The sequence below is a fragment of the Dama dama genome, chromosome 13, assembly GCF_033118175.1.
Source record: "Dama dama isolate Ldn47 chromosome 13, ASM3311817v1, whole genome shotgun sequence".
Lineage (NCBI taxonomy): Eukaryota > Metazoa > Chordata > Mammalia > Artiodactyla > Cervidae > Dama > Dama dama.
This window is the reverse complement of record NC_083693.1, coordinates 43244982-43267741: the sequence shown is the minus strand read 5'-3', so window position 1 is coordinate 43267741 and position 22760 is coordinate 43244982. Positions and strand designations below refer to the sequence as shown.

General features: G+C 47.8%; 1 protein-coding gene and 2 pseudogenes across 2 annotated transcripts; all 3 read right to left on the bottom strand.

Annotated features, from left to right (window-relative positions):
- Positions 1-2557: 2557 nt before the first annotated feature.
- LOC133068031 (duodenase-1-like) lies at positions 2558-4285 on the bottom strand (annotated as a pseudogene).
- An 8741-nt stretch (positions 4286-13026) lies between these two features.
- LOC133068423 (granzyme H-like) lies at positions 13027-15825 on the bottom strand (annotated as a pseudogene).
- A 2329-nt stretch (positions 15826-18154) lies between these two features.
- Positions 18155-20253, bottom strand: LOC133067952 (mast cell protease 3-like). Of its 2 annotated transcripts, XM_061159038.1 has the most exons (5): positions 20151-20253; positions 19809-19956; positions 19184-19316; positions 18746-19003; positions 18155-18427 (listed from the first exon to the last, which is right to left on the bottom strand). In XM_061159038.1, the coding sequence occupies exons 1-5, from the start codon at positions 20203-20205 to the stop codon at positions 18266-18268; spliced, it is 756 nt and encodes a 251-aa protein (XP_061015021.1). In that variant the 5' UTR covers positions 20206-20253; the 3' UTR covers positions 18155-18265. The 2 variants fall into 2 exon arrangements, with proteins under 2 accessions (XP_061015021.1, XP_061015020.1); XM_061159037.1 differs by lacking the exon at positions 18746-19003 and having other exon boundaries at positions 20151-20216.
- Between the last annotated feature and the right edge of the window lie 2507 nt (positions 20254-22760).

The following is a 22760-nucleotide window of genomic DNA, read 5'->3' as shown; positions in this document are numbered from 1 at the left end:
ACTCCCCACAAAGTATTCTCTGTCCAGTGTCCACAGAACCATGCCTCAGATAACCCTGGGCCAGGCCATCATAAACATGTGCAGATGACCCCAACACTCTCACCACTATGAGGACAGAAGAAAGAGGAATGGAAAGGACAGCATGAGGAGTGCTATACAACCCAATCCCAAGTGAATTAAAGGAACAACATCTTATGAACAAATAGAAAAAGAGCAAAAGGAAACATGTTTAAGCATTAAGGATGATCTGATGATGATGGAATTCTGCACTTCTTTTAACTTTCTTATTTATATGTTCTGTATTTAACTATGCTGTCTGTTGCTTTTCCATCCAAAATACATTTTGTCACAGTCAAAACTCACTCGCCATGCAAATGTTCAGCAAATCACTCCCCTTCAGCCTAGCCTTCCGTGAGCTGCATGTCTTAAAAATTAGTAACTTTCCCGAACACCTTTGTAGATAAAAAATTCAGAGATTATTGATAAATAGAAGGAAACATTGAGTCAATAACCTATCAGTTCAGTTCAGTCGCTCAGTCGTGTCGGACTCTTTGCGATCCCATGAATCGCAGAACGCAAGGCCTCCCTGTCCATCACCAAGTCCCGGAGGTTACTCAAACTCATGTCCATCGAGTCGGTGATGCCATCCAGCCATCTCATCAGTGTCATCCCCTTCTCCTCCTGCCACTAATCCCTCCTAGCGTCAGGGTCTTTTCCAATGAGTCAACTCTTCTCATGAGGTGGCCAAAGTATTAGAGTTTCAGCTTCAGCATCAGTCCTTCCAATGAACACCCAGGACTGGTCTCTTTTAGGATGGACTGGTCGGATCTCCTTGCAGTTGAAGGGACTCTCAAGAGTCTTTTCCAGCACTACAGTTCAAAAGCAACAATTTTTCGGTGCTCAGCTTTCTTCACAGTCCAACTCTCACATCCATACATGACTATTGGAAAAACCATAGCCTTGACTAGATGGACCTTTGTTGGCAAAGTAATGTCTCTGCTTTTTAATATGCTATCTAGGTTGGTCATAACTTTCCTTCCAAGGTGTAAGTATCTTTTAATTTCATGGCTGCACTCACCATCTGCAGTGATTTTGGAGCCCCCCCAAAAATAAAGTCTATACTGCTTCCACTGTTTCCCCATCTATTTGCCATGAGGTGATGGGACCGCATGCCATGATCTGAGTTTTCTGAATGTTGAGCTTTAGCCAACCTTTTCACTCTCCTCTTTCACTTTCATCAAGAGGCTTTTTAGTTCATCTTCACTTTCTGCCATAAGGATGGTGTCATCTGCATATCTGAGGTTATTGATATTTCTCCAAGCAATCTTGATTCCAGCTTTTTCTTCTTCCAGCCCAGTGTTTCTCATGATATACTCCGCATATAAGTTAAAAGAGCAGGGTGACAATATACAGCCTTGACAGACTCCTTTTCCTATTTGGAACCAGTCTATTGTTCCATGTCCAGTTCTAACTGTTGCTTCCTGACCTATAAGTTAGAAGAAACCTTTGAAACATTAGGATACCCCTGAATCTAAAAATTTTTATTACAATGAATTTCCTTTAGAGATAAATGTATTTATATACACACACACATGGGAATAATGGAGGTGGGAAGAGGCTGGCTCAGCCCAAGATGGAAGAGCTCCCTCAAGGTCACTTGGGGCTGAAGGAAGATGTGCTGTCCAGACACCAGAGGCTGCATAGAGCCCTGGACCCAGGACCCCAAGACAGGGCTGTGACAGGCACTCGAGCTGGGCCTGGGAATACTGAAGCCCTCCTGAAACTTTCTCAGACTTCTCACCTCTGTCTGTTCTGATGTGGGGAGGGACTGCATTCAGTGAGCTTCACCTTTGTAAACCTCCCCTACTTCTGTTAGGATGGACAAGTGCCCCCCTCAGCCCCAGAGCTTCGCAGGTGGCCCTCCTTCCAAATCTGGATTTTCTTCTGTTGCCCCCTGGGCACCAGGATTGGGGATAGGAGAGTAGGTGTGGATGAGGAGGAGGGCATATTGATGAGACAAGAGGATCGTTAACAAGAGGGTTATGTGTTCCCGAGGAGGGGTCTCCCTTCCTGATGGAGCTCACAGGCAGCCTGCAGGGGGACTAGCTCTGGGGACATGTGACTGGAGGGAGCTGGCTGTCGGTACAGCAGGAGTTTTTATTTCAGAGTTGGAAGGTGGGGGTGGGGTGCAGTGTATGTGCTGGAGGAAGAAGATCAGATGTGACTAGATGGTTGCCTGACAGAATACATGCCTAACAAATGTGTTTAGGTAAATAAAAGAGGAATCAGTGATTTCTGCTCTAGAGATGAAAGTTTATTAAATTCCAGGCAGCCCTCCTTCACCCACTTTGCCCAGTGCACCCATTCCAGGGAAGATGGAGGGTCCATCCCAGGGGCACCTCAGGCTGATCCCTGCCATTTGTACTGTCTCATTGTTGTTTGGATCCAGGACAGAAAGCTGGAGATTCTGGTGTAGACATTTGGAGTCCTCCCATACCCTTCTGCACAGGACACAATGCCCTGGGCAGCACCATTACACACGAGTGGGCCCCCAGACTCACCCTGTGGGCAGAGAGAGCAAGGGCTGAGCTCACCTTCTTCAGTTATTCTCCCCTCTGATGCTGAGGCTGGTCTCTGTTAGGGGCCTGGGCTGACATCAGGGCCTTGCTGCTCCTGAGGTTTCATTAAGGCATTGACAATCTTGCTGCTCCTCCCACAGGAAGCCCCTGCCCATATATGACTTTGGGGCAGTGTTCACCCCCCAGGGACACAGGACAGAGACCAGATAGGAGGACAGGCTGGGACACAGGGACAGGGTTCGTTCCCACTGCCAGCCATCCTCCCAGCTCAGCAGACCCAAGGTTTCGCATGGACAACACTGGGGATCTCACCGAGAAAGAATTCTTCCTCTTGTTTGGATCTCCAGCATAGGAAGTGATACATTTCTCCTCCTTTTGGACTTTAAGATCTACCTCCTGTAGCTTGTCTGCACAGGGCTTATCTACCCTGAGTTGCCCGCAGCTGGCCACATTGCACGTTATACCCAGCTTCAGCTTCACCAGCTTCTGGGCAGATGATGGAGCTCACTGCATCTGTCAAGTCAGCATCATCAGCTGAAGATGAGGAAAGGCATTCTCACCTACTGATGGCCACAGAGACTGCAGGACAGTTGTGGGGTTGCCTTCTTCTCAGTGCTCGCACCACGGAAGGGGTCACACAGGAGGAAGGGCAGGAATGAGGTCAGGGGGATGCAGAGCCCTGGGAGGAAAGTGTCCCAGAGCCAGTGCAGCCGTACGTCCCACATGCAGTAACATGATATCATTGGGCCAAGTCTTACCATTACAGTCTGGGTGGCGGATGGCTCCTGTCACAGGGATGACCTGCTGGATCCTCTCTGTTCCATGCTGTTGTGGGCCCCCAGGTGACATTGATTGAGCTGCACAGAGAGCAGAGAGGGAGCAGGTGTCACAGGAGATACAGGCCAGAGGCTGGGAGGAAAGATCACTGCTTGGGACAGGGTGGGACTGGACGGGAGAGAATTCTAGGTGATGGGCCTGGAGCTGAGCATCTCTGAGCAGTCTGTTTCTGGCAGCCCAGGCAGGGAGGACCTCCTGGAGTCCACGAGGGTGTTCAGTCATGCAGAAGCTTGACAGTCACAGAGGGAAAACCTGAATTTCTCACACGTGTACTCTAGGGTCCAGGGCACAACCTTAGCTTCCTTCCATTCCAGGTCTGATCAGTTGCTTCTCCTCATGTGCCACTGGCATGCACTTGGCCCTCTCTCTCCAAAGCTCACCTGGACTTTGAAGAGCTTCCTTGTCCCCTGCGAGGGGTCAACAGAGGGTGGGGGCCGGGCACTGCTCCTCACCATCCCAAGCAGTGAGCTGCTGTCAGCACAAAGTCCTCACGCACGAGGAAACTCACACAGCTGAAAATGTCCTCTGAAACCTGGTATTCAACAAATGCCATGTAGGGATGGGAGAGTGGCTTGGCCTCATGGCCCCCGATGATTTTCCCTGAAAGAAAGATAACAGACTGTCCGCTGTGCTCATGGAGGCAAAGGCTGAAGAGGGGAGATAGGACCAAACTTGGTGTTCTTTGAAAAAATTCGACCTGAGTTCAGAAGTCTCCTTACATGAACCACAGACAGAATGTGCACGAGTGTAGCATCTAAGCAGGTCTGTCCATGTGGTGTGGGTCTGGGCCTCTGAGGGTGGGACCATCACTCACCTGCCTCCCCAGTGGGGAACAGAAGAAGGGCCACCAGGAGCAAGAACAGGACCATCTCTCCAGGAAGGCTGGTCAGATTCTGAACAACTGCTGCTTCCTTCTGATCTTTTAACCCTGAGTATCTCCTCTGCTGTGGTGGCTGTTATCATAGGAGGCTTCTCAGAAAGTGTCAAACCACTGTTTGATCAAGTCTTGGGGTCTCAGTGGAGTAAGAACTTAATGAAAGCCTCTGATAAGTTCTTATCTTTGGGGTGGTGTGGATACTGCATCAGCAGATCTCTGATCCCTGAGCCCCAGAAACCTGGGCCTCAGGATGATAGATCAAATAATGTCTTCATTTCTGTGGTTCTCTTTAGATCATCACAGTGATTGTGTCTTGGGCCTCTTTGTGTGAAAGACTTTGTGAAACACTGAAGATAAGCTCTATTGCTTCCGGTGGAGGAGATCTTGCCATCATGACCAGACAAGAACAGTGAGATTAAGGGTGTGGGATGGCCAGAATGGTGTGAAAGTGATGCTGAAGAGGGCTTATCCCACTTACCAAAGGACTGAGTGATTTAAAATAACACCAACATTGCTTAACCCATGAATCTGCAATTTGCTCATGGTACAATGTGGGCAGCACCCCTCTGCTCCCATTGGTGTCAGGGAAGCTTGAAGCCCAGAAGCTAAATCACTTGAAGGCTCCCTCACACTTGCCCAGTGGTTGCTGCTGGCTGTCCTTTAGGCCCATTGGTTTCTTACCACAAAGGCCCCTCATGTCGTCTCACTTCATGGGATTCTTTGGCTCCATCCAAACACAGTGCCTGTTTCCCAGAGTGAGCATCTCCTAAAAAGTGAACCATCTAGAAGCTGTGTTCTTTTCATTACCTAGACTTTTATGTCGAATGACATCCATTCTACCATGTCTACTGCTTGGGGCAATCAAGAGCAAGAACTTTCACCAGATTAAAAAGGAAGGGCCCTAGACCCCACCTCCCAGCAGGAGGTGAGATATTTCAGTCATGGAAGAAGAGCCTGTGGGATGGAGACGCACAATGGAGGACATATCTGCACCATGCAAATGTGGAAAGGCATGGAACTGAAAAAATTGTTGTTTCTAAACATCTTGATCCCAAGACTGTTGAAAAGTAACAACACCTTAGTTAAACAAACAAAGACCATGGTCAATAGTGTTTCAGCTTGGAGAGTCACAGTGAGCCAAGGGGTCTCCTCACATGACATGTGCTCGAAACCATGCACTGTGTGGCCTGGATATGAGATTACATGTGATGTGAGGTGTGTTCAAGGATCCATTGTAAATCATAAGCAAAATCATAATGGGAATCAAAAGAAAAGAAATTCAAAATGGTAAGAAATGATGAACATATAGTAAAAATCTGTTGGCTATGTGTGAATAAAAATAAACTTGACCACTTAACACTGTTTCTCTAACTCATTGAAATTTGAAACATGAAAGTTTTGAATATAGGAGAATTTCCTTAACATTTAACCTTGTAAAAGCAAATTAATACAAGATATAACAAGGACTATCGAAATGATGGATAAGTTGATCTATATTAAAAATTTGTTGAGTATGTAAGAATCAAGATGATTCTGATTACTGTATCACTCACCTAGAGCCAGAAATCCTGGAATGTGAAGTCAAGTGGGCCTTAGAAAGCATCACTACGAACAAAGCTAGTGGAGGTGATGGAATTCCAGTTGAGCTATTTCAAATCCTGAAAGATGATGCTGTGAAAGTGCTGCAGTCAATATGCCAGCAAATTTGGAAAACTCAGCAGTGGCCACAGGACTGGAAAAGGTCAGTTTTCATTCCAATCCCTAAGAAAGGCAATCCCAAAGAATGCTCAAACTACCGCACAATTACACTCATCTCACACGCTAATAAAGTAATGCTCAAAATTCTCCAAGCCAGGCTTCAGTAATACGTGAACCGTGAACTTCCAGATGTTCAGATTGGTTTTAGAAAAGGCAGAGGAACCAGAGATCAAATTGCCAACATCCAGATCACCAGCCCAGGTGGGATGCATGAGACAAGTGCTCCGGCCTGGTGCACTGGGAAGACCCAGAGGAATCGGGTGGAGAGGGAGGTGGGAGCGGGGATTGGGATGGGGAAGACGTGTAAATCCATGGCTGATTCATATCAATGTATGACAAAACCCACTGAAATGTTGTGAAGTGATTGGCCTCCAACTAATAAAAAAAAAAACAACAAATTGCCAACATCCGCTGGATCATTGAAAAAGCAAGAGAGTTCCAGAAAAAAACATCATTTCTGCTTTATTGACTATGCTAAAGCCTTTGCCTATGTGGATCACAATAAACTGTGGAAAATTCTGAAAGAGATGGGAATACCAGACCACCTGACCTGCCTCTTGGGAAACTTGTATACAGGTCAGAAAGCAACAGTTAGAACTGGACATGGAACAACAGACTGGTTCCAGATAGGAAAAGGAGTATGTAAAGGCTGTATATTGTCACCCTGCTTTTTTAACTTCTATGCAGAGTACATCATGAGAAACGCTGGGCTGGAAGAAGCACAAGATGGAATCAAGATTTCCAGGAGAAATATCAATAATCTCAGATATGCAGATGACACCACTCTTATGGCAGAAAGTGAAGAGGAACTAAAAAGCCTCTTGATGAAAGTGAAAGAGGAGGGTGAAAAAGTTGGCTTAAAGCTTAACATTCAGAAAACTAAGATCATGGCATCTAGTACCATCACTTCATGGGAAATAGATGGGGAAACAATGGAAGCAGTGTCAGATTTTATTTTTTGGGGCTCCAAAATCACTGCAGATGGTGAGTGCAGCCATGAAATTAAAAGACGCTTACTCCTTGGAAGGAAAGTTATGACCAACCTAGATAGCATATTAAAAAGCAGAGACATTACTTTGCCAACAAAGGTCCATCTAGTCAAGGCTATGGTTTTTCCAATAGTCATGTATGGATGTGAGAGTTGGACTGTGAAGAAAGCTGAGCGCTGAAAAATTGATGCTTTTGAACTGTGGTGCTGGAGAAGACTCTTGAGAGTCCCTTCAACTGCAAGGAGATCCAACCAGTCTATCCTAAAGGAGACCAGTCCTGGGTGTTCATTGGAAGGACTGATGCTGAGGCTGAAACTCCAATACTTTGGCCAACTCATGAGAAGAGTTGAGTCATTGGAAAAGACCCTGATGCTGGGAGGGATTGGGGGCAGGAAGAGAAGGGGACCACAGAGGATGAGACGGCTGGATGGCATCACCGACTCGATGCACATGAGTTTGGGTGGCCTCCAGGAGTTGGTGATGGACAGGGAGGCCTGGTGTGCTGTGATTCATGGGGTTTCAGAATCCGACACGACTGAGCAACTGAAGTGAACTGAACTGAACTGAAAGATACTATTGAGATAGTAAAATTTATAGCCACAGCATGGTTGAACTAAGGAAGAGGTTTAACTGGGAGATATATGTACGTATATATACATTCATAAATCTTATCTATGCTAACCTCTAGGTCACAGGGAAGTGAACAATTTTGAAAATCTACATGGAATTACAAATCCCTAGAAAATATAACTTAAAGAAACATACTCAGGAAGTTTGAATTTTCCTAAAATATTACATGAATTGATTCCGTTTTCAAAAATAGTCCATCAAGGACAGCCACAAGCTCACAAGAATTCCCTGGAAATCTTTGAAAACAATTTAAAGAATGATATACAATTTCTGTTGGCAAGTAGATGCTACCCATCTCCCTTACGAGACTAGCAAAATCTAGATGACAACCCCAGTGATGACAATTTGGAAGGAAAACTTTACAGGTTAATGTTATTCAAGTATTGATGTAATCCAATCAGTCCATAAGCAAAAGTATTAGACCATTTCTAATTTGGGTTTTTCTGAGGATGAGTGGCTTTCATTCAAAACACAACTGCTGTAACACAACACATTGACTGGTGAAAGAAGAAACACCATATGATAATTCAACTGAAGGGGGAAAAAGCATCTACTAAAACTCACTATCCTTCATTTAAAAAATTTCTTTACAAAATAGGAGACGAAATGAGGGTCTTCATTGTGATAAACGACCCCTGCAAAAATCCCACACCAATCAATATAATTAATGATCAAATTTTAGATGTTTTCATTTGAGAGACAAACAATACAAGGTCACAGAGATAGCCATAATCATCATTTCTCTTCAATAATATACTAGAGATTTTAGCCACTACAGTTAAGCAAGCAGTAGAAGTAAAAGGTATAAGACAGGGAAAGAGGAAATAAAACTGTGAATATTCAATATATAATATACAACAAGAATAGCTGGGAACCTGCAGATCAATTATTACAATTAGTAATTGTCAAATTTTCTGGGCACAAAATCAACTCAAACATTAATCATATCTCTATCTATACAAGAATAGGTTAGAAAATGAAATTTGAAAAAAACATTAAAATCATGGAAACGGTGAAATAACTAAGTATGAATCGTAAAGATATTGCACATTCATGTTTGGAAGAGACAATATTTTTAAGGTACTCATTCTCCAAAATGTGATCTATAGATTCATTGCACTCAGGAAGTATTTCACAGAACTTTATTGGTTCTAATTAGACGTGGAAAACCAGTAGCCAACATTGGAGAAGACAGGCTTAAAGGTTGAGAATAAGATGGGAGCTCTTGCTTTAACAAATGTAGTCATAGTAGTGAAGATAGTGTGGTACTGATGGGGCCATAGAGACAGCGATGACAAGATAGAGACCCCGCACACATTGAAACATTCTACACAAACATAGAGCACTTGGTTTATGATGGTTTTATGGCAGAGTGGTGAGAGACTATTTTTTTCCTCCTAAATAAGTGGTGCTTAGGAAAGCAAATGTCTCTATGGTGTCTGTAAGGACACATCTTTCTCCAAGGAAAAAATCACTTGGGCCTGCGGCACCCTCTCCTGCTCCTTGACGCTGTGGCCCCAGGGTGCCGCTGACTGAGCTGCAGAGAGCAGAGCAGGGGTGTGAGGAGCGTGGGGTCACAGGAGATGCGGCCCAGGAGCCGGGACGGGCGGTGATATCAGGGCAGGGCTGCAGCTGAGGGGACACTGGGGTGACAGACAGCCCTGGGGGTGTGACACTGTGTCTTGTGCTTTTCAATGACATGAGTGCAGGGCTTCTGGGGGCTTTCTCAGGAATATTGTGAAATTAATATGAGTTTGCACGAGGAAATTATAGAGATGAGTTTTCTAAAATCCTCATGTCCTAGGGCATAACGAATCCCAGGATCTCAGAAAACGTTCTTTGGCTGTGCAAGTGGCCTTTTGTTAGCTTTTGGCTGAGGTTGTTGGGGATAGTGCTGTTGGGATTTCAGGTCACAGGGGTGGGTGGGGGGCACTGCCACAGACAGTGGTGGACTAAGGGCCTGAGAGGTGGGGGAGGTGGGGCAGAAAGTGAGTTGCTCGGGGCCTGGAAAAGAGCCAAGACACCTGGAGAGCTCTGGGTGCTGTCATCTAGCACCTTCGATCAGTCTCACACCTGCCTCCTATCCTGAACAGGAGCGAGGGGTGGAAGGCACTGGTGCATAAGCTGGGTCCACTGACAATTCCCATATTGTGGTTGGTTTGTCTGAGTTGTCTTTTCCTGGCTGGAGTGAGGAATTTTACTTACTTGTGTTTTGTAGCTTCACATCCTCTACCAAATGCACAACCCATTTTTCTGATGGTGAGAGAGAGGCTGAGACCCATGAAAGATCTTAGTGATAGTCTTCCAGCTTGCCTGCCACCTCTGCTTGCTGAGTGTCTATGTGGCATCAAATTTGTGTTCTTCGTTGGGATGGGACCTGGTTCAGAAATTAGAGCTGCACAGAGGGGTCAGGACTCGGGATGTTTAGTGAGATGGGCTACACCCTCAGGAATGGGCGGTCACTCACTGGTCCCTGCCCAGGAGGCAGAAGAAAGGCCGTCATGAGCAGGAGTAGCTGCATCTTCCAGAAGATCTGTCCAAGTTACAGCTGCTGGGTTTTCTTCCTTCCAGACTCAAAGCATTGAGGAAGGAAGGAGGGGAGGCTCAGTGCCCCCACAGACCTTGAGAGCTGTGCTTCCCCCTGGCCAGGTGTCAGCATGCCACAGATGAGCACCTTCTCTGCCCTGGATTAGGAGAGAATGACACCGTCACCCCACTCACACACAAAGACTCACCAGAAGGAATAAGAAAGTGACGCCTGTGGTGCAGCCAGTGTTACCTAGTGCAAGCTTATACTACTTCCCAAGCAACAGGCCAATAAATCATGAGATGAGTTGTTGAAAGAAGGAATAGCAACTTTATTCAGAAAGATATCAGACCAAGAAAATGGTGGACTCATGTTTCAAAGAACCACCTAACCTGAGTTAGAATTCATGCCACTTTTATACTAGAAGAGAGCGGAGTAAACTCAAACATTTCCTGGTTCCCGTCAGCCTCAGGACGGTTGTGTTAATTTCTTCTGTCCTGCAGTCTTTCATCAGTGGGCTTGTTTCCTTTGAGCTAAACAAAGGTATTTTAGCTTAACGTTCATTACCTGGGAGCCAGTGTTCCCAGAGATGTGCTATCATGTATAATTAATGTTATAGGCAATACACCACTAGTGACTAACGAACAGAATACCAAAGTTCTTCCCTATCACACCAAGAGGAGCTGGATCCCCAGGAGCCCCTCAGTAATTGAATCTCCATTTCTCCACTCTTGGTGCTTTTATGATTCTGATAATATCATGAATAATTACTCAATAGGGGAGGTCCAGGGATATGGGAGATTCAGCTGCTGCCCCTGTGAAGCCGACAGGAGGCAGAGGAGGGCCTAGACTAGGTGGCCAGAGGACAAGTGGTGAGGACCACGATGAGGGTCTGCTTGTTGCCAAGAGTGAGGAGGTGGCTGAGCTTGGTTTGGGAGCAGATAGACCTGGGCTCACCAAGGGAACCAAACAGAGACCCCATTTCCTATCTTGCCAGGGTTCCGGCCTCACATTTTTGTGGTGTTTACAATCAGCTCTTTAAATTTAAATATTTTGTGACAGAAATTTTCATATCCCACTATGTTGAACTAAAGTCTTGGACTTGATACTCATTGGACCAAAAGCACCATCACCGGGTCCTTCAGCATTCAGTGACCTGACTGACTTGCCTGTACTGAGGTATCCAGCACCCCTAGACCTGAGTTGGGGGCTGTCCCGTCCAACTCAGGGTTCCTGTGAGGGGGAGGGCCTTCCTCTCAAAAAATGCTGGTTAGTGGTGTGCAGTGATGAGATAAGTGATGCTGATCATCCTAATAATTACTCCCCACTAATATTCTCTGTCCAGAGTAGAGGATCACATCTCTGCCGTCTCTGGGCCAGGCCATCCTGAACATGTGCAGATGATTCCAGCACTGTTACCAGTATGAGAAAGAATAAAGAGGAATGGAAAAGATCACATGAGGAGTTCTAAACAAGCCAAGCCCCAGTGAGTTGTAGCAAGTGCATCTTATGAATAAACAGAACGGAAGGAAACATGCTTAACCATTGATGATGATTATCTGCGGGTGGTGAAATTGTAGGCCATTTTAAATTTCTTACTTATATGTCCTGTATTTAGCTATCTTTATATGATTATATGTGTTGCTTTTACACGCAAAATACATTTTGCCATGGTCGAAGTTCACTCACCATGCAAACTTCCAGCAAACCACTTCTCTTTAGCCCATCCTTCTCCAAGCTGCATGTTTTAAAAATGAAATTACTTTCCTGAATCAATTCTTACAAGAAATTCAGATATTATTGAAAAATAGAAGAGCAAAATTATTCAATAAGCTATTAGGTAAGGGACATCTTTGAAATATTAGGATATCTTGAATCAAAAAATTTTTTATCAATGACTTTCCTTTAGAAATAAATATACACACATGTAGGGATGATGGAGGTGGGAGAGGCTGGCTCAGCCCAATGTGGAAGAGCTCCCTCAAGGTTACTTGGGGCTGAAGGAGGATGTACCCTCAGGACACCAGAGGCTGCACAGGCCCTGGGCCCATGTTCCAAGACAGGGCTGTGACAGGCACTCAGCCTCCTAAGCTCTAGGCAGTCCCGGTGTGGGAGCAGCCTGCCCTCACAGGAGAGAGAGACGCCCTGGAAACAGGAAACCGAGTGCCCGTGGATGGCCCCTGCCCTGCTGGGTCCCTGGAGTTATTCTCCTTCCTCTGACCTGTGCTTTGCTAAATTGTTGAGGGGTTGGTGACAGTGTTTGGCTTAGAGGAGGTAAGAAATTTCTAACACCCAGAGAGGACCATTTTGGGGGAGAGTCTGTCCTTTTTAATGAATTGCCCTTTAGATTCATCCCTGACGGAAGGTAAGCACCAAAGAGATTTTCTTGCTTTGGCTAAGCACCAAATCATTTTCTCAATGACTTCTCATTGAGGAAACAACAAGATTCTATACAGACAGCATGGGATTTAGGGAGGCGCGAGGGCTAGGGTGGCTTAGTGGGAAAGAATTCGCCTGCCAAACAGGAGACGCAAGAGACGCAGATTCGATCCCTGGGTCGGGAAGATCCCCTGGAGAGGGAAGTGGCAACCCACTCAAGTGTTTGTGCCTGGAAAATCCCATGGACAGAAGAGCCTGACAGGCCACAGTTTTGGGGTCGCAAAGAGTGGACATGACTTAGCGACTTAACAGCAGCAGAGGGCGAGGGAGGAAGGAGGAAGTAAAACCCAGAACTGACAGCAGAGGGTGTCTTGGAGCAGCGTGGTTATGTATTGAGGTGGTTCCATGAATAAATAGGAATTCAGTCCCCATCGCTTTAGAGATCCCATTTATTGTGGCCCTGTGATCCCACTGCCAATCCATGTGGGATTCTTGCTGCTTCCCCAGGACAATGGTCAGTGCAGACAAAGGTCAGTCCCAAGCTTCTGTTAGAGGCACTTCATTGCTCTCTTTATCCAGGGCAGGAAGTGTGAGACCTGGGTGAAGACTCCTGGAGGTATCCCATTCATCTTTCCATAGGAGAAAGTACCATCAACCACTATTTTTACACATGAGGGGTCCACCGGAGTCACCCTGTGGGCAGAGATAAGGGCTGAGCAGGCCTCCTTGGGGTTCTGTCTTCCCTGCCGCCTGGGCCGGGTGGTCTCAGTCAGGGGCTGTGGGGAAAACCCAGGCCCAGGGAGGCCTGGTCACCTCCCGGTCCTGGGGCTGCAGCCTGACTCTGACTGTTCTTAGCAGCTGGACTCAAGTCTACCTTTCTGTCAATTTTCTCCTGGAAACTCTGGTGATAAGACAGTTGTGGGATGACTGATGCTTCCTGACCCACTCAACGGAAAAAAAGCAAAACATTGGATCCAAGGACCAGGCTGCCAAAGCTCTCAGCTGAGGATGAAGATACGGCCTCTGCCCTACGCATACCTCCCGGGTCTGTGTGCTTAGATGCGGGAAAACTGACCTTGAAGCCGGTCTTCGCCTTCCTTGGGTCCCCGACACAAATCTGGCTGGCCCGGCTGCAGCGCCTGGGGCAGAGGGTTTCGCACACCCGGTCCTCCTGCACCGTCAGCTCTGCCTCCTGTAGGGAGGTGGCTGGAGCGCCCAGGGCCACCTGGCCCAGCCGGCCAGACTGCACACTGTCCTGGCCTCACCTGGGCCTTGGCCCTGGGCAGACTAAGGGGCTTCACAGCTGACGTCTGCTTGGCCTTTCTCTCCAGCTGGTGGGAAGAGACAGGAGTCTGGCTCAGCCGGTGGTCCTCTGGCCTGGATGCCATGATGAGGCTGCATGGACCCCATCTCTCCCCTCTCCCCCTGAGACTAGTCAGGCGGCCAGGATGGGAAGGAGGAAAGGGGCAGGAGATCCTGGGAGGGCAATGATCTGATCTCAGGAGGGCAGGGCCAGTGGGGCGTTTTCCTTGCCTGCAGTAACATGATGTCGTTGGAGATGTTCATAGGATTATAGTCTGGGTGGCGGATGGCTCTCCTCACCTGGATGACCTGCTGGGTCCTCTCCTGCTGTTTCATGTTGTGGGCCCCCAGGGTGACGTTCATTGAGCTGCACGGAGGGCATTGCAGGGGTGTGGGGATCATGGGGTCACCGGAGATACAGCCCAGGAGCTGTGACAGGCAGCTGACACCAGGGCAGGGCAGCCGCTGAGGGGGAATTGAGGTGACAGAGGGTCCTGGGGCTGAGTGACTCTGGGCCCTGTGCTTCTCGGTGACATGAGGGCAGGGCTCCCGGGAGCTTTCTCAGCAATAATGTGAAGTGGCTCTGAGCTTGGGTTTGGCTCTCATGCACACTCTCATCCTTTTCTGAAGCTTTATTTGGCCATTGTGGGTCAGCCCTTCTCAACCCTGTCTCTTGTTCTCACCTCTGACCCAGTGACCTCAAAACTTACCTGTCCTGTTTCTCGGCTTTTCATCACCCTAGTCCTGCTCATAAGATGGCTTGTTTGATGAGCTCTTGTGGTCCTGATTTCCAGGATCCTGGGGCGAAGGAGGGGTACCCCTGGGCTCAGCTCCTGGGGAGAGGACGGGGCCCTGTCCAGGTGTCAGGAAGGGTAGGCTGGCTACTGCCCCTCACCTCCCTCTGCAGAGAGCAGCCGTCAGAACAAAGTCCTTTTGTATGAGGACACTGCCACACCTCTTCCAACTCTTCTCACCCAGAAATTGAACCAAAGCCATGTAGGGGCGGGAGTGGGGCTTGGCCTCATGGCCCCCAGTGATCTCCTCTGAAAGAAAAGGCTGAAAGATGGGGAGATGGGAGAGGCTATGGTTAGAAGGGAGGTTCGGGAAGGTGGCAGTCAAGGTGGGTCACGGTGCCCAACAGACACTAGGGGAGAGTCCCCCAGGTTCTCACTGCAGTGGGAAAAACTTTTCTGAACCCCAAACCTCAGTATTGTTCTCCACACCCTGATTCCCACAAACATATGGAGGGGCCCGAGACTTCCTTCCAGATGGTGGACCCCAGAAGATCATGGATGGGACCCCCTGATGAGCCCTCATTTTCATGGAGTCTCCTGGACCCCTCTGAGCCTCTGCTAACATCCTGATTGGTGCCATTTTCTAATAATCCACCTATGGGATTATGGAGTTGGGTTTTGTAAAATCCTCATGTCCTAGGGCATAATGCATCCCAGGATCTCACTAAACATCTGTTGACTGCACACGTCAATGGCCTCCAATTAGCTTTTGGCTGAGGTATGGTGGGGATAATACTGGTGGGATTTAAGAGCACAGGGATGGGGGAGGACCCTGCCAAAGACAGTGGGGTGAGGAATTTTCTTACTTGTGTTTTGTAGCTTCACATCCTCCACCAAATGCACAACCCATTTTACCGGTGGTGAGAGAGAGGCTGAGAGCTACAAAGCTTTTAGTGAAAGCTTGCTTCCTACCGTTCATCCTTGCTGAGTGTCTATGCAGCATCTAACGTGTAGTCTTGGTTGGGATAGGAGCTGGTTCAGAGATTGGAGCTGAGCAGAAGGGCCAGGACTGTGGGAGGTTTAGTGAGATGGGCGACCCTGTCAGGAATGGGGATGGTCACTCACCTGTCCCAGCCCAGGAGGCAGAAGAAAGGCCATCAGGAGCAGGAGTGGCTGCATCTTCCAGAAGGTCTGCCCAGATCACAGCTGCTGGAGCTTCTTCCTCCAGACACAAAGCACAGAGGAAGGAAGGAGGGGAGGCTCAGGGCCCCCACAGACCTCCCCGAGCTGTGCTCCCCCCCCCAGCCGGGTGTGAGCACGCCACGTGTGCCCATGTTCTCTGCTGTGGGATAGGTGAGAACGGCAGTCACCACACTTGCACTCCCACTGCTGAGTCACAAAGCAAGAGGAACAACAAGAAAGTGGAGGCTGGGGTGCAGCCTGGGGAGGAGCTGGGTCCCCAGAGGCCCTCAGTGACTGAAGCAAGAGTGTCTTCATTTCTCCCCTCTTGGGTCTTCTTTGATTCTGGGGAAAGCATGCAGAATTACCCAATAGGTGAGCTGCAGGGATAACAGAGACATGGCTCCTGTACTTGAGAAGCTCAGGGGGCCGGAGGAGACCTAGAATCTGTGAGTAGAGAGCACGTGGGTGAGGACTGTGGCATGGGGCTCTACTTGGGACCAACTGTGAGGCAGAGACTGGACTTGCTTTAGGAGCAGAGAGACCTGGACTCATCCAAGTGCCCCAAACATCAACCCCATCTCCTATTTTGCCAGGGTTCTAGCCTCACATTTTTGGAGGATTTAGAATCGCCTATTTAAATATAAGTATTCTGTAAAAAAGAGAGCCTTTCTTATCCCAAAATTTTGAACAAAAGTCCTGAACTTGATATTCACTGAACCAGAAAAAAACCATCACTGTGTCCTTCGGCAATGAGGGACATGATTGGCTCGTGCTGAGGTATCCAGCACCCCTCAATCTGAGATGGAGGCTGTCCCACCTGAATCAGGGTGTTTGTGAGTCAGGAGGGGCTTCCTCTCCAGAAATGCTGGTGACTGGTGAGTGGTGAGTGGTGAAGGGGAAACAGATGCCAGTCATCTAATACTTACTCCCCACTAAATATTCCCTGTCCAGAGTCCAGAGAGGCACGTCTCAGATGTCTCTGGGCCAGGCCATCCTAAGCATGCAGATGACCCCAACACTCTCACCAGTATGAGGAAAGAAGAAAGAGGAATGGAAAGGATGGCATGAGGAGCTCTAAACAACCCAGTCCCATGTGAGTTGAAGCAAGAGCATCTTATGAATAAATAGAAAAACAGTGGAAGGAAATATGCTTAAGCCTTAATGATGACCTTAGGGTGGTGAAACTGTGCTTCATTTACTTTTCTTACCCATATGTTCTGTATTTAGTTGTCTTTCTGTGATGAATGGGCAGAGGAGCCTGGAGGGCAACAGTCCATAGGGTCACAAAGAATCGGACACAACTGAAGTAACTTAACATACTTGCATGCACCATTTTGAATATGTTCCATTTATGAGGAATATCTTTTGATGAGTATGTGTTACTTTCTACCAGAACACATTGTGCGATTTGAAGCTTACTCTGCATTCAAATGTTCAGCAAAGCACTTCTCTTAAGCCCTCTCTAAGCTGCATATCTTAAAACTGAGGTTGCTTTTATGAACCTTGTATCAAAACTTCAGCAATTTATAAAAAAAAAAAAAAACCAGCAAGAAATGTACCCAGTAACTATAGGCTATAGATACTCTTTGAAACTTTCGGATACCTTGAAACCAATGATTTTCTTTATAGTGAGTTTCCTTTGGAGATAAATAGATTTATACACAAACACATGTGGGAATGATGAAGGTGGGGAGCCGCTGGCTCAGCCCAAGGTTGGAAGAGCTCCCTGAAGGTCATTTGGGGCTGAAGGAGGATATGCCCTCAGGACACCAGAGGCTGTACAGAGCCCTGGGCCCAGGACTCCAAGGCAGGGCTGTGACAGGCACTCAAGCTGGGCCGAGGAATACTGAGGACCTGCTGAAACTTTCTCAGGCTTCTGAGCTCTGCCTCTCTGACACAGGGAGGGAACACTGCATGGGGTGAGCTTCACCTTGTAAATCCCCCATTTCTGTTAGGGTGGACAAGTGCCTCCCTGCCTCAACCCTCAACCTCATGTGGCCTTCCTTCCAAATCTGGATCCTTTTGTTTTCCCCCAGGGCACTGGGATGGGGGGAGGGGAGTAGGTGTGGACGAGGAAGAAGGCATATGGATAAGACACGAGGGTTGTCAAGATTAGGGTCGTGTGTTCCTGAGAGGGGTTTCCTTCTCTGATGGAGCACATGGGCAGCTGGAGGGCAGCTGGCCCTGGGGACATGTGACCGGAGGGAGCTGGCTGTCAGTGCAGCAGGAGTTTTTATTCCAGAGTTGGAACAGGGTGGTGTCTTGGAGGCGGAAGCCAGTAACAGATCAGAACTATAAACAGGTCAGACACGGCAGGTGCTGAATGAATGTGTTTAGGTAAGTAAAGGAGGAATCCATGATTTCTGCTCAAGAGATGGAAGTTTATTAAGTTTCAGGCAGCCTAGCTTCAAACCACTTTGCCCAGTGCCTCCATCCCAGGGAAGATGGACAGATCAGTCCTTGGAGAAACCTCAGTCTGGTCCCTGAAGTTCGTACTGTTTCATTGTTGTTTGGATCCAAGGCAGAAAGCTTGAGATTCTGGTGAAGACCCTTGGAGGTGTCCCATCCTCTTTACCATAGGACACAATGCCCTGGGCCACACCGTTACACACGAGCGGGCCCCCGGAGTCACCCTGTGGGCAGAGAGGGCAAGGACTGAGCTCACCTTCTTCAGGTCTGTTCTCCCTGCCACCCTGGGGTGGGTGGTCTCTGTTAGGGGCCCTGGCTGATATAAGGCTCTTGTTGGTCCTGAGGTTTCAGTCTGGCCCTACAATCCGCCTCCTCCCACAGGAAGCCCCTGCCCATGTGTGACTTTAAGGCAATGTCCATCCCCCAGGGACAGCAGACAGAGACAGGACAGGAGGACAGGCTGGGGACAGAGGACAGAGCTCGTTCCCACGGCCCCGGAGCCAAAGACCGAGGCTTTGCATGGACAGTACTGGGGATCTCACCCTAAAGGAACTCTTCTTCTTTCTCGCGTCCCCTGCACATATCTGGGTGGTGGTTCTGTAATTTTTGTAGCGAGAGGTGCATTTCTTGGCCCTTTGGACTTCAAGCTCTACCTCCTGTAGTTTACTTGGGTGGGACATATCCAAGCCAAGACGCCCCCAGCCAGCCACACTGCATAGCATCCCTGGATTCACCGTATCCCTGTCCCTGGGCAGACTGATGGGGCTCACAGCGGTGGTCACTTTCGCCTTCCTCGTCAGCTGAAGCAGAGGAAAGACATTCTTACTTACTGATGGCCCACAGAGACTGCAGGACGGTCTTGGGCTTGCCTTCTTCACAGCCCTGGGACCACAGAAGGGGTCATACAGGAGGAGGATCTGGAATGAGGTCATGGGGGATGCAGAACCCAGGAAGGAAGTGTCCTGGGGTCAGTGTCCCACCTGCAGTAACATGATGTCATTGACCCCAGTCATATTATAGTATGGGTGGGGGAAGGTTCTCCACACAGGGATGACCTGCTGGGTCCTCTCTTGCTCTCTGATGTTGTGGGCCCCCAGGGTGACATCAATTGAGCTGCACAGAGAGCAGGGGAGGGTGGTGTGTGTCACAGGAGATATGGTCCAGGAGCCAGGGGGAAAGAGATCAGCTTGGGACAGGGCAAAACTTGGGGCGGGGCAGGGGGAGGGTGTGGCGAAATTCTAGGTGATGGGCCCTGGGGCTGAGCGTCTCTAAACTGTCTGCTCCCTGGCAGCCTGGGCAGGGTGGCAGTTCCTGGAATCCACGGAGGGTGTTCAGTCCTGCACAAGCTTGACTGTCTCGAAGGAAAACAGGAATTTCTCACATTTGCACTGTGGGCTCCAGGCCACAACTTTGGTTTCCTTATGTTCCAGGTTTGATTGTCCCTTCCCTCCATGCGCGACTGGCATTGACCTGTCCCTCTCTCCCCAGTGCTCACCTGTCCTCTGAATAGCTTCCTCTGTTACCTGGGTGCACAGGTCTACAGCTCTAAGAGGGTTCCCTGGGAGGACTCAACAGAGGCATGGAGGCCCAGGCCCTGCTCCTCACCTTCCCAGGCAGTGAGCTGCTGTCAGCACGAAGTCCTCACGCACAAGGAAACCCCCACATATGTGAGGTTTCCCTGAAATCTTGAACCGAAGAAATGCCATGTAGGGACGGGAGTGTGGCTTGGCCTCATGGCCCCCGATGATCTTCCCTGAAAGAAAGATTCCAGCCTGCCCGCTGTGCCCATGGAGCCAAAGTTTGAAGAGGGGAGATGGGATCACGGTTTCCCTGAGTTCAGATAATTTCTTAGATGGACCAGGCCCAGGCTGTGCATGAGTTTATTGTCTGAGCAGGTCCATCCTTGTGCGGTGGGACTGGGCCTCTGAGGGTGGGACCGTCACTCACCTGCCTCCCCAGTAGGGGACAGAAGAAGGGCCACCAGGAGCAAGAACAGGACCATCTCTCCAGGAAGACTGCCCAGCTCTGAGTAGCTGCTGCTTCCTTCTGGTCTTTTAACCCTGAGTTGTCCCCTCCCATACTCTGGCCTTATCATGTGAACCTTCTCTGAAAGCCTCAAACCACATTTTTGGAGTCAGAGTGGACTGTGAATTTGAATTTAATTAAAGCCTCTGGTAAGTTTTCATCCATTGGTTGGGGTGGGGGTGGGGGGGTGCAGTAGTTGCATCAGCCAGTCCTTAAGCCCTCAGGTGCCTGAGCCCCAGAAACCTGGGCCTCATGATGAGAGATCAAAGAATGTCTTTGTGTGGTTCATTTGAGATCACCAGGGTGATTGTGTATTGAGATCTCTTCTTCAGCAAAAATGTGAGAAATATTGGAAATGAGATTCCTTGCTTCATGCAGAGGAGATAAACCATCATGATCAGACTATAAGGCAAGATCCACAGTGTGGAATAGACATAATGGTGTGAATGTGATGCTGAAGTGGGCTTATTCCACTTACTAAGGGACTCAGTGGTTTAAAATAACAGCAACATTGCTTTACCCATCTGCATTTTGGTCCAGGTACAGTGTGGATGGCATCCCTCTACTCACCTTGGCTTCAAGGCTGCTCAAAGCCTAGAGGCTGAATCACTTGCAGGATTGCTCACACAGGCCCAGTGGTTGGTGCTGGCTATCCACTCGGCACGTTGGTTTTTCTCCACAAGAGCCCCTCAAGTAGTCTCACTTCATGGGATTCTTTGGCTCCCTCATAACACAGCAGTTGGTTTCCCCAGAGTGAGCATCTCCTAAAAACTGAGCCATCTAGAAGCTGTGCTTTTTCATTACCTAGATTTGGATGTCATATGGCACCTATTCTACCATATCCCACTGTTTAAAGCAATCAAGAGCTCCCCTCACCCAGGTTAAAGAAGGAGGCCCTAGACCTCATTTGCTGCAGTCACATCCCATATCTCCATGTGGGATGGAGACAGGCAAAGGCAGTCGTGTCCCCATCATGAAAATGGGGCAAGTCATGGAATCAAAGAAATTGTTGTTTCTAAACATCTTGATCCCAAGCCTCTTAAAAAGCAACAGGACCTTAGTTAAAGAAACAAAGCCCATGGTCAATAGTGATTCTGGCAAGAGAGTCACAGTGAGCCAAGGGGTGTCCTCATCCCACATGGGCTCGGACACCCCGCACTGGACAACCTGGATGAGATATCAGAATACAAGTGAGGTGAGGAATGTTGCCTTCCATAGGGAATGCAGAAGGGCATGGCAGTCCACTCCAGTATTCCTGCCTGGAGAATCCCATGGACAGGGGAGCCTGGCGGGCTACAGTGCATGGGGTCACAGAGACTCAGACACAACTGAGCGACTGTTAGTACTACTACTACGTAGGGAGTGAACATCCAAGGGCTGTGAGGAGGGTGTTTGCACAAGGGTTGACCAGTAGGTGGTAAAGGAGCCCAAGGAGGATTCAGGGACTCCAACAGAAAAGGGCATCTGGTGGGATGTGTCAGAGCAGGACAAATAGGGCGAGGTGGGCTTTGCTTTGAAGTGGCTGCCTGACATGGATCACCAGGGCCTGGGTGGGGAGAGCAGGGGATGCACTTGGAGAAGATGAGTAAGAGAAGTGTTTTATAAATCTCTGTGGGGACTAATCAAATAATTAAGCATATTAAGGCAAGTGCCCCGATTTCTTACTGTCTGAAGATTAGATGGTATTGGTGGCATCAATGTTAATTTCCTGGCTTTGATGGTTGAATTGTGGTCCCATAAGCAGTCCCTTGTTTGTAGAAATTGCACTCTAAAGTTTTTGGAACTGATGGAACACCATGTCAGTAACTTTACTCTCAAATGTTTCAGGAAAATAAAAGTTTTTTGTATTATAATTGCTATTTTTCCATAAGTCTGAGATGACTTCAAAAGTAAAAGGAAAGCCATAGCCTTCACATATATGAACAACAACCAGTTTGAAGATACATTTGAAAAGATAATCTGTCACAGCAGCAACAAAGAACATAAAGAGCTTGAGAAACATAACCAGAATTGTGAAACACTATTTGAGCAAAATGTTAAAGGATTCCTGAAAAATATATAAACAGACTTTACAAATAGAAAGACAGTCTTAGTTCTATGATAGGGTAGAACCACACCAAAAAGGCACTGATTATCCCGATGTTAATATAATAATGTGATTCCAATTAAAAAAAAAATTTTTTTTTCTCCTAGTGTTAGGAAGTTCTAGCTAATGTCTAAAATTTATTTGGAAAATAAAATGAAGGAATGACTAGTCAGATATTAAAAAACATCCCGTAAGATGTATTTTCTGAAAACAGTGTGTTGCCCATGCATGATCAGAGAGACCAAAGAAAAAGAGTAGAAAATCCAGAAACATTCCCAAGCACATATGAAAATGTAGTTTACACTAAGGTGACACTTAAAAAAAGTCACTGGGGAAAAGTAGTACTTTTTAATAAGTGATATTGGAGCAATAAGTTAGCCATACATCACATAAACCACTTGAGTAAGTGCAAAATATGAAACAAAATGTATGAAAAAAAACCATAG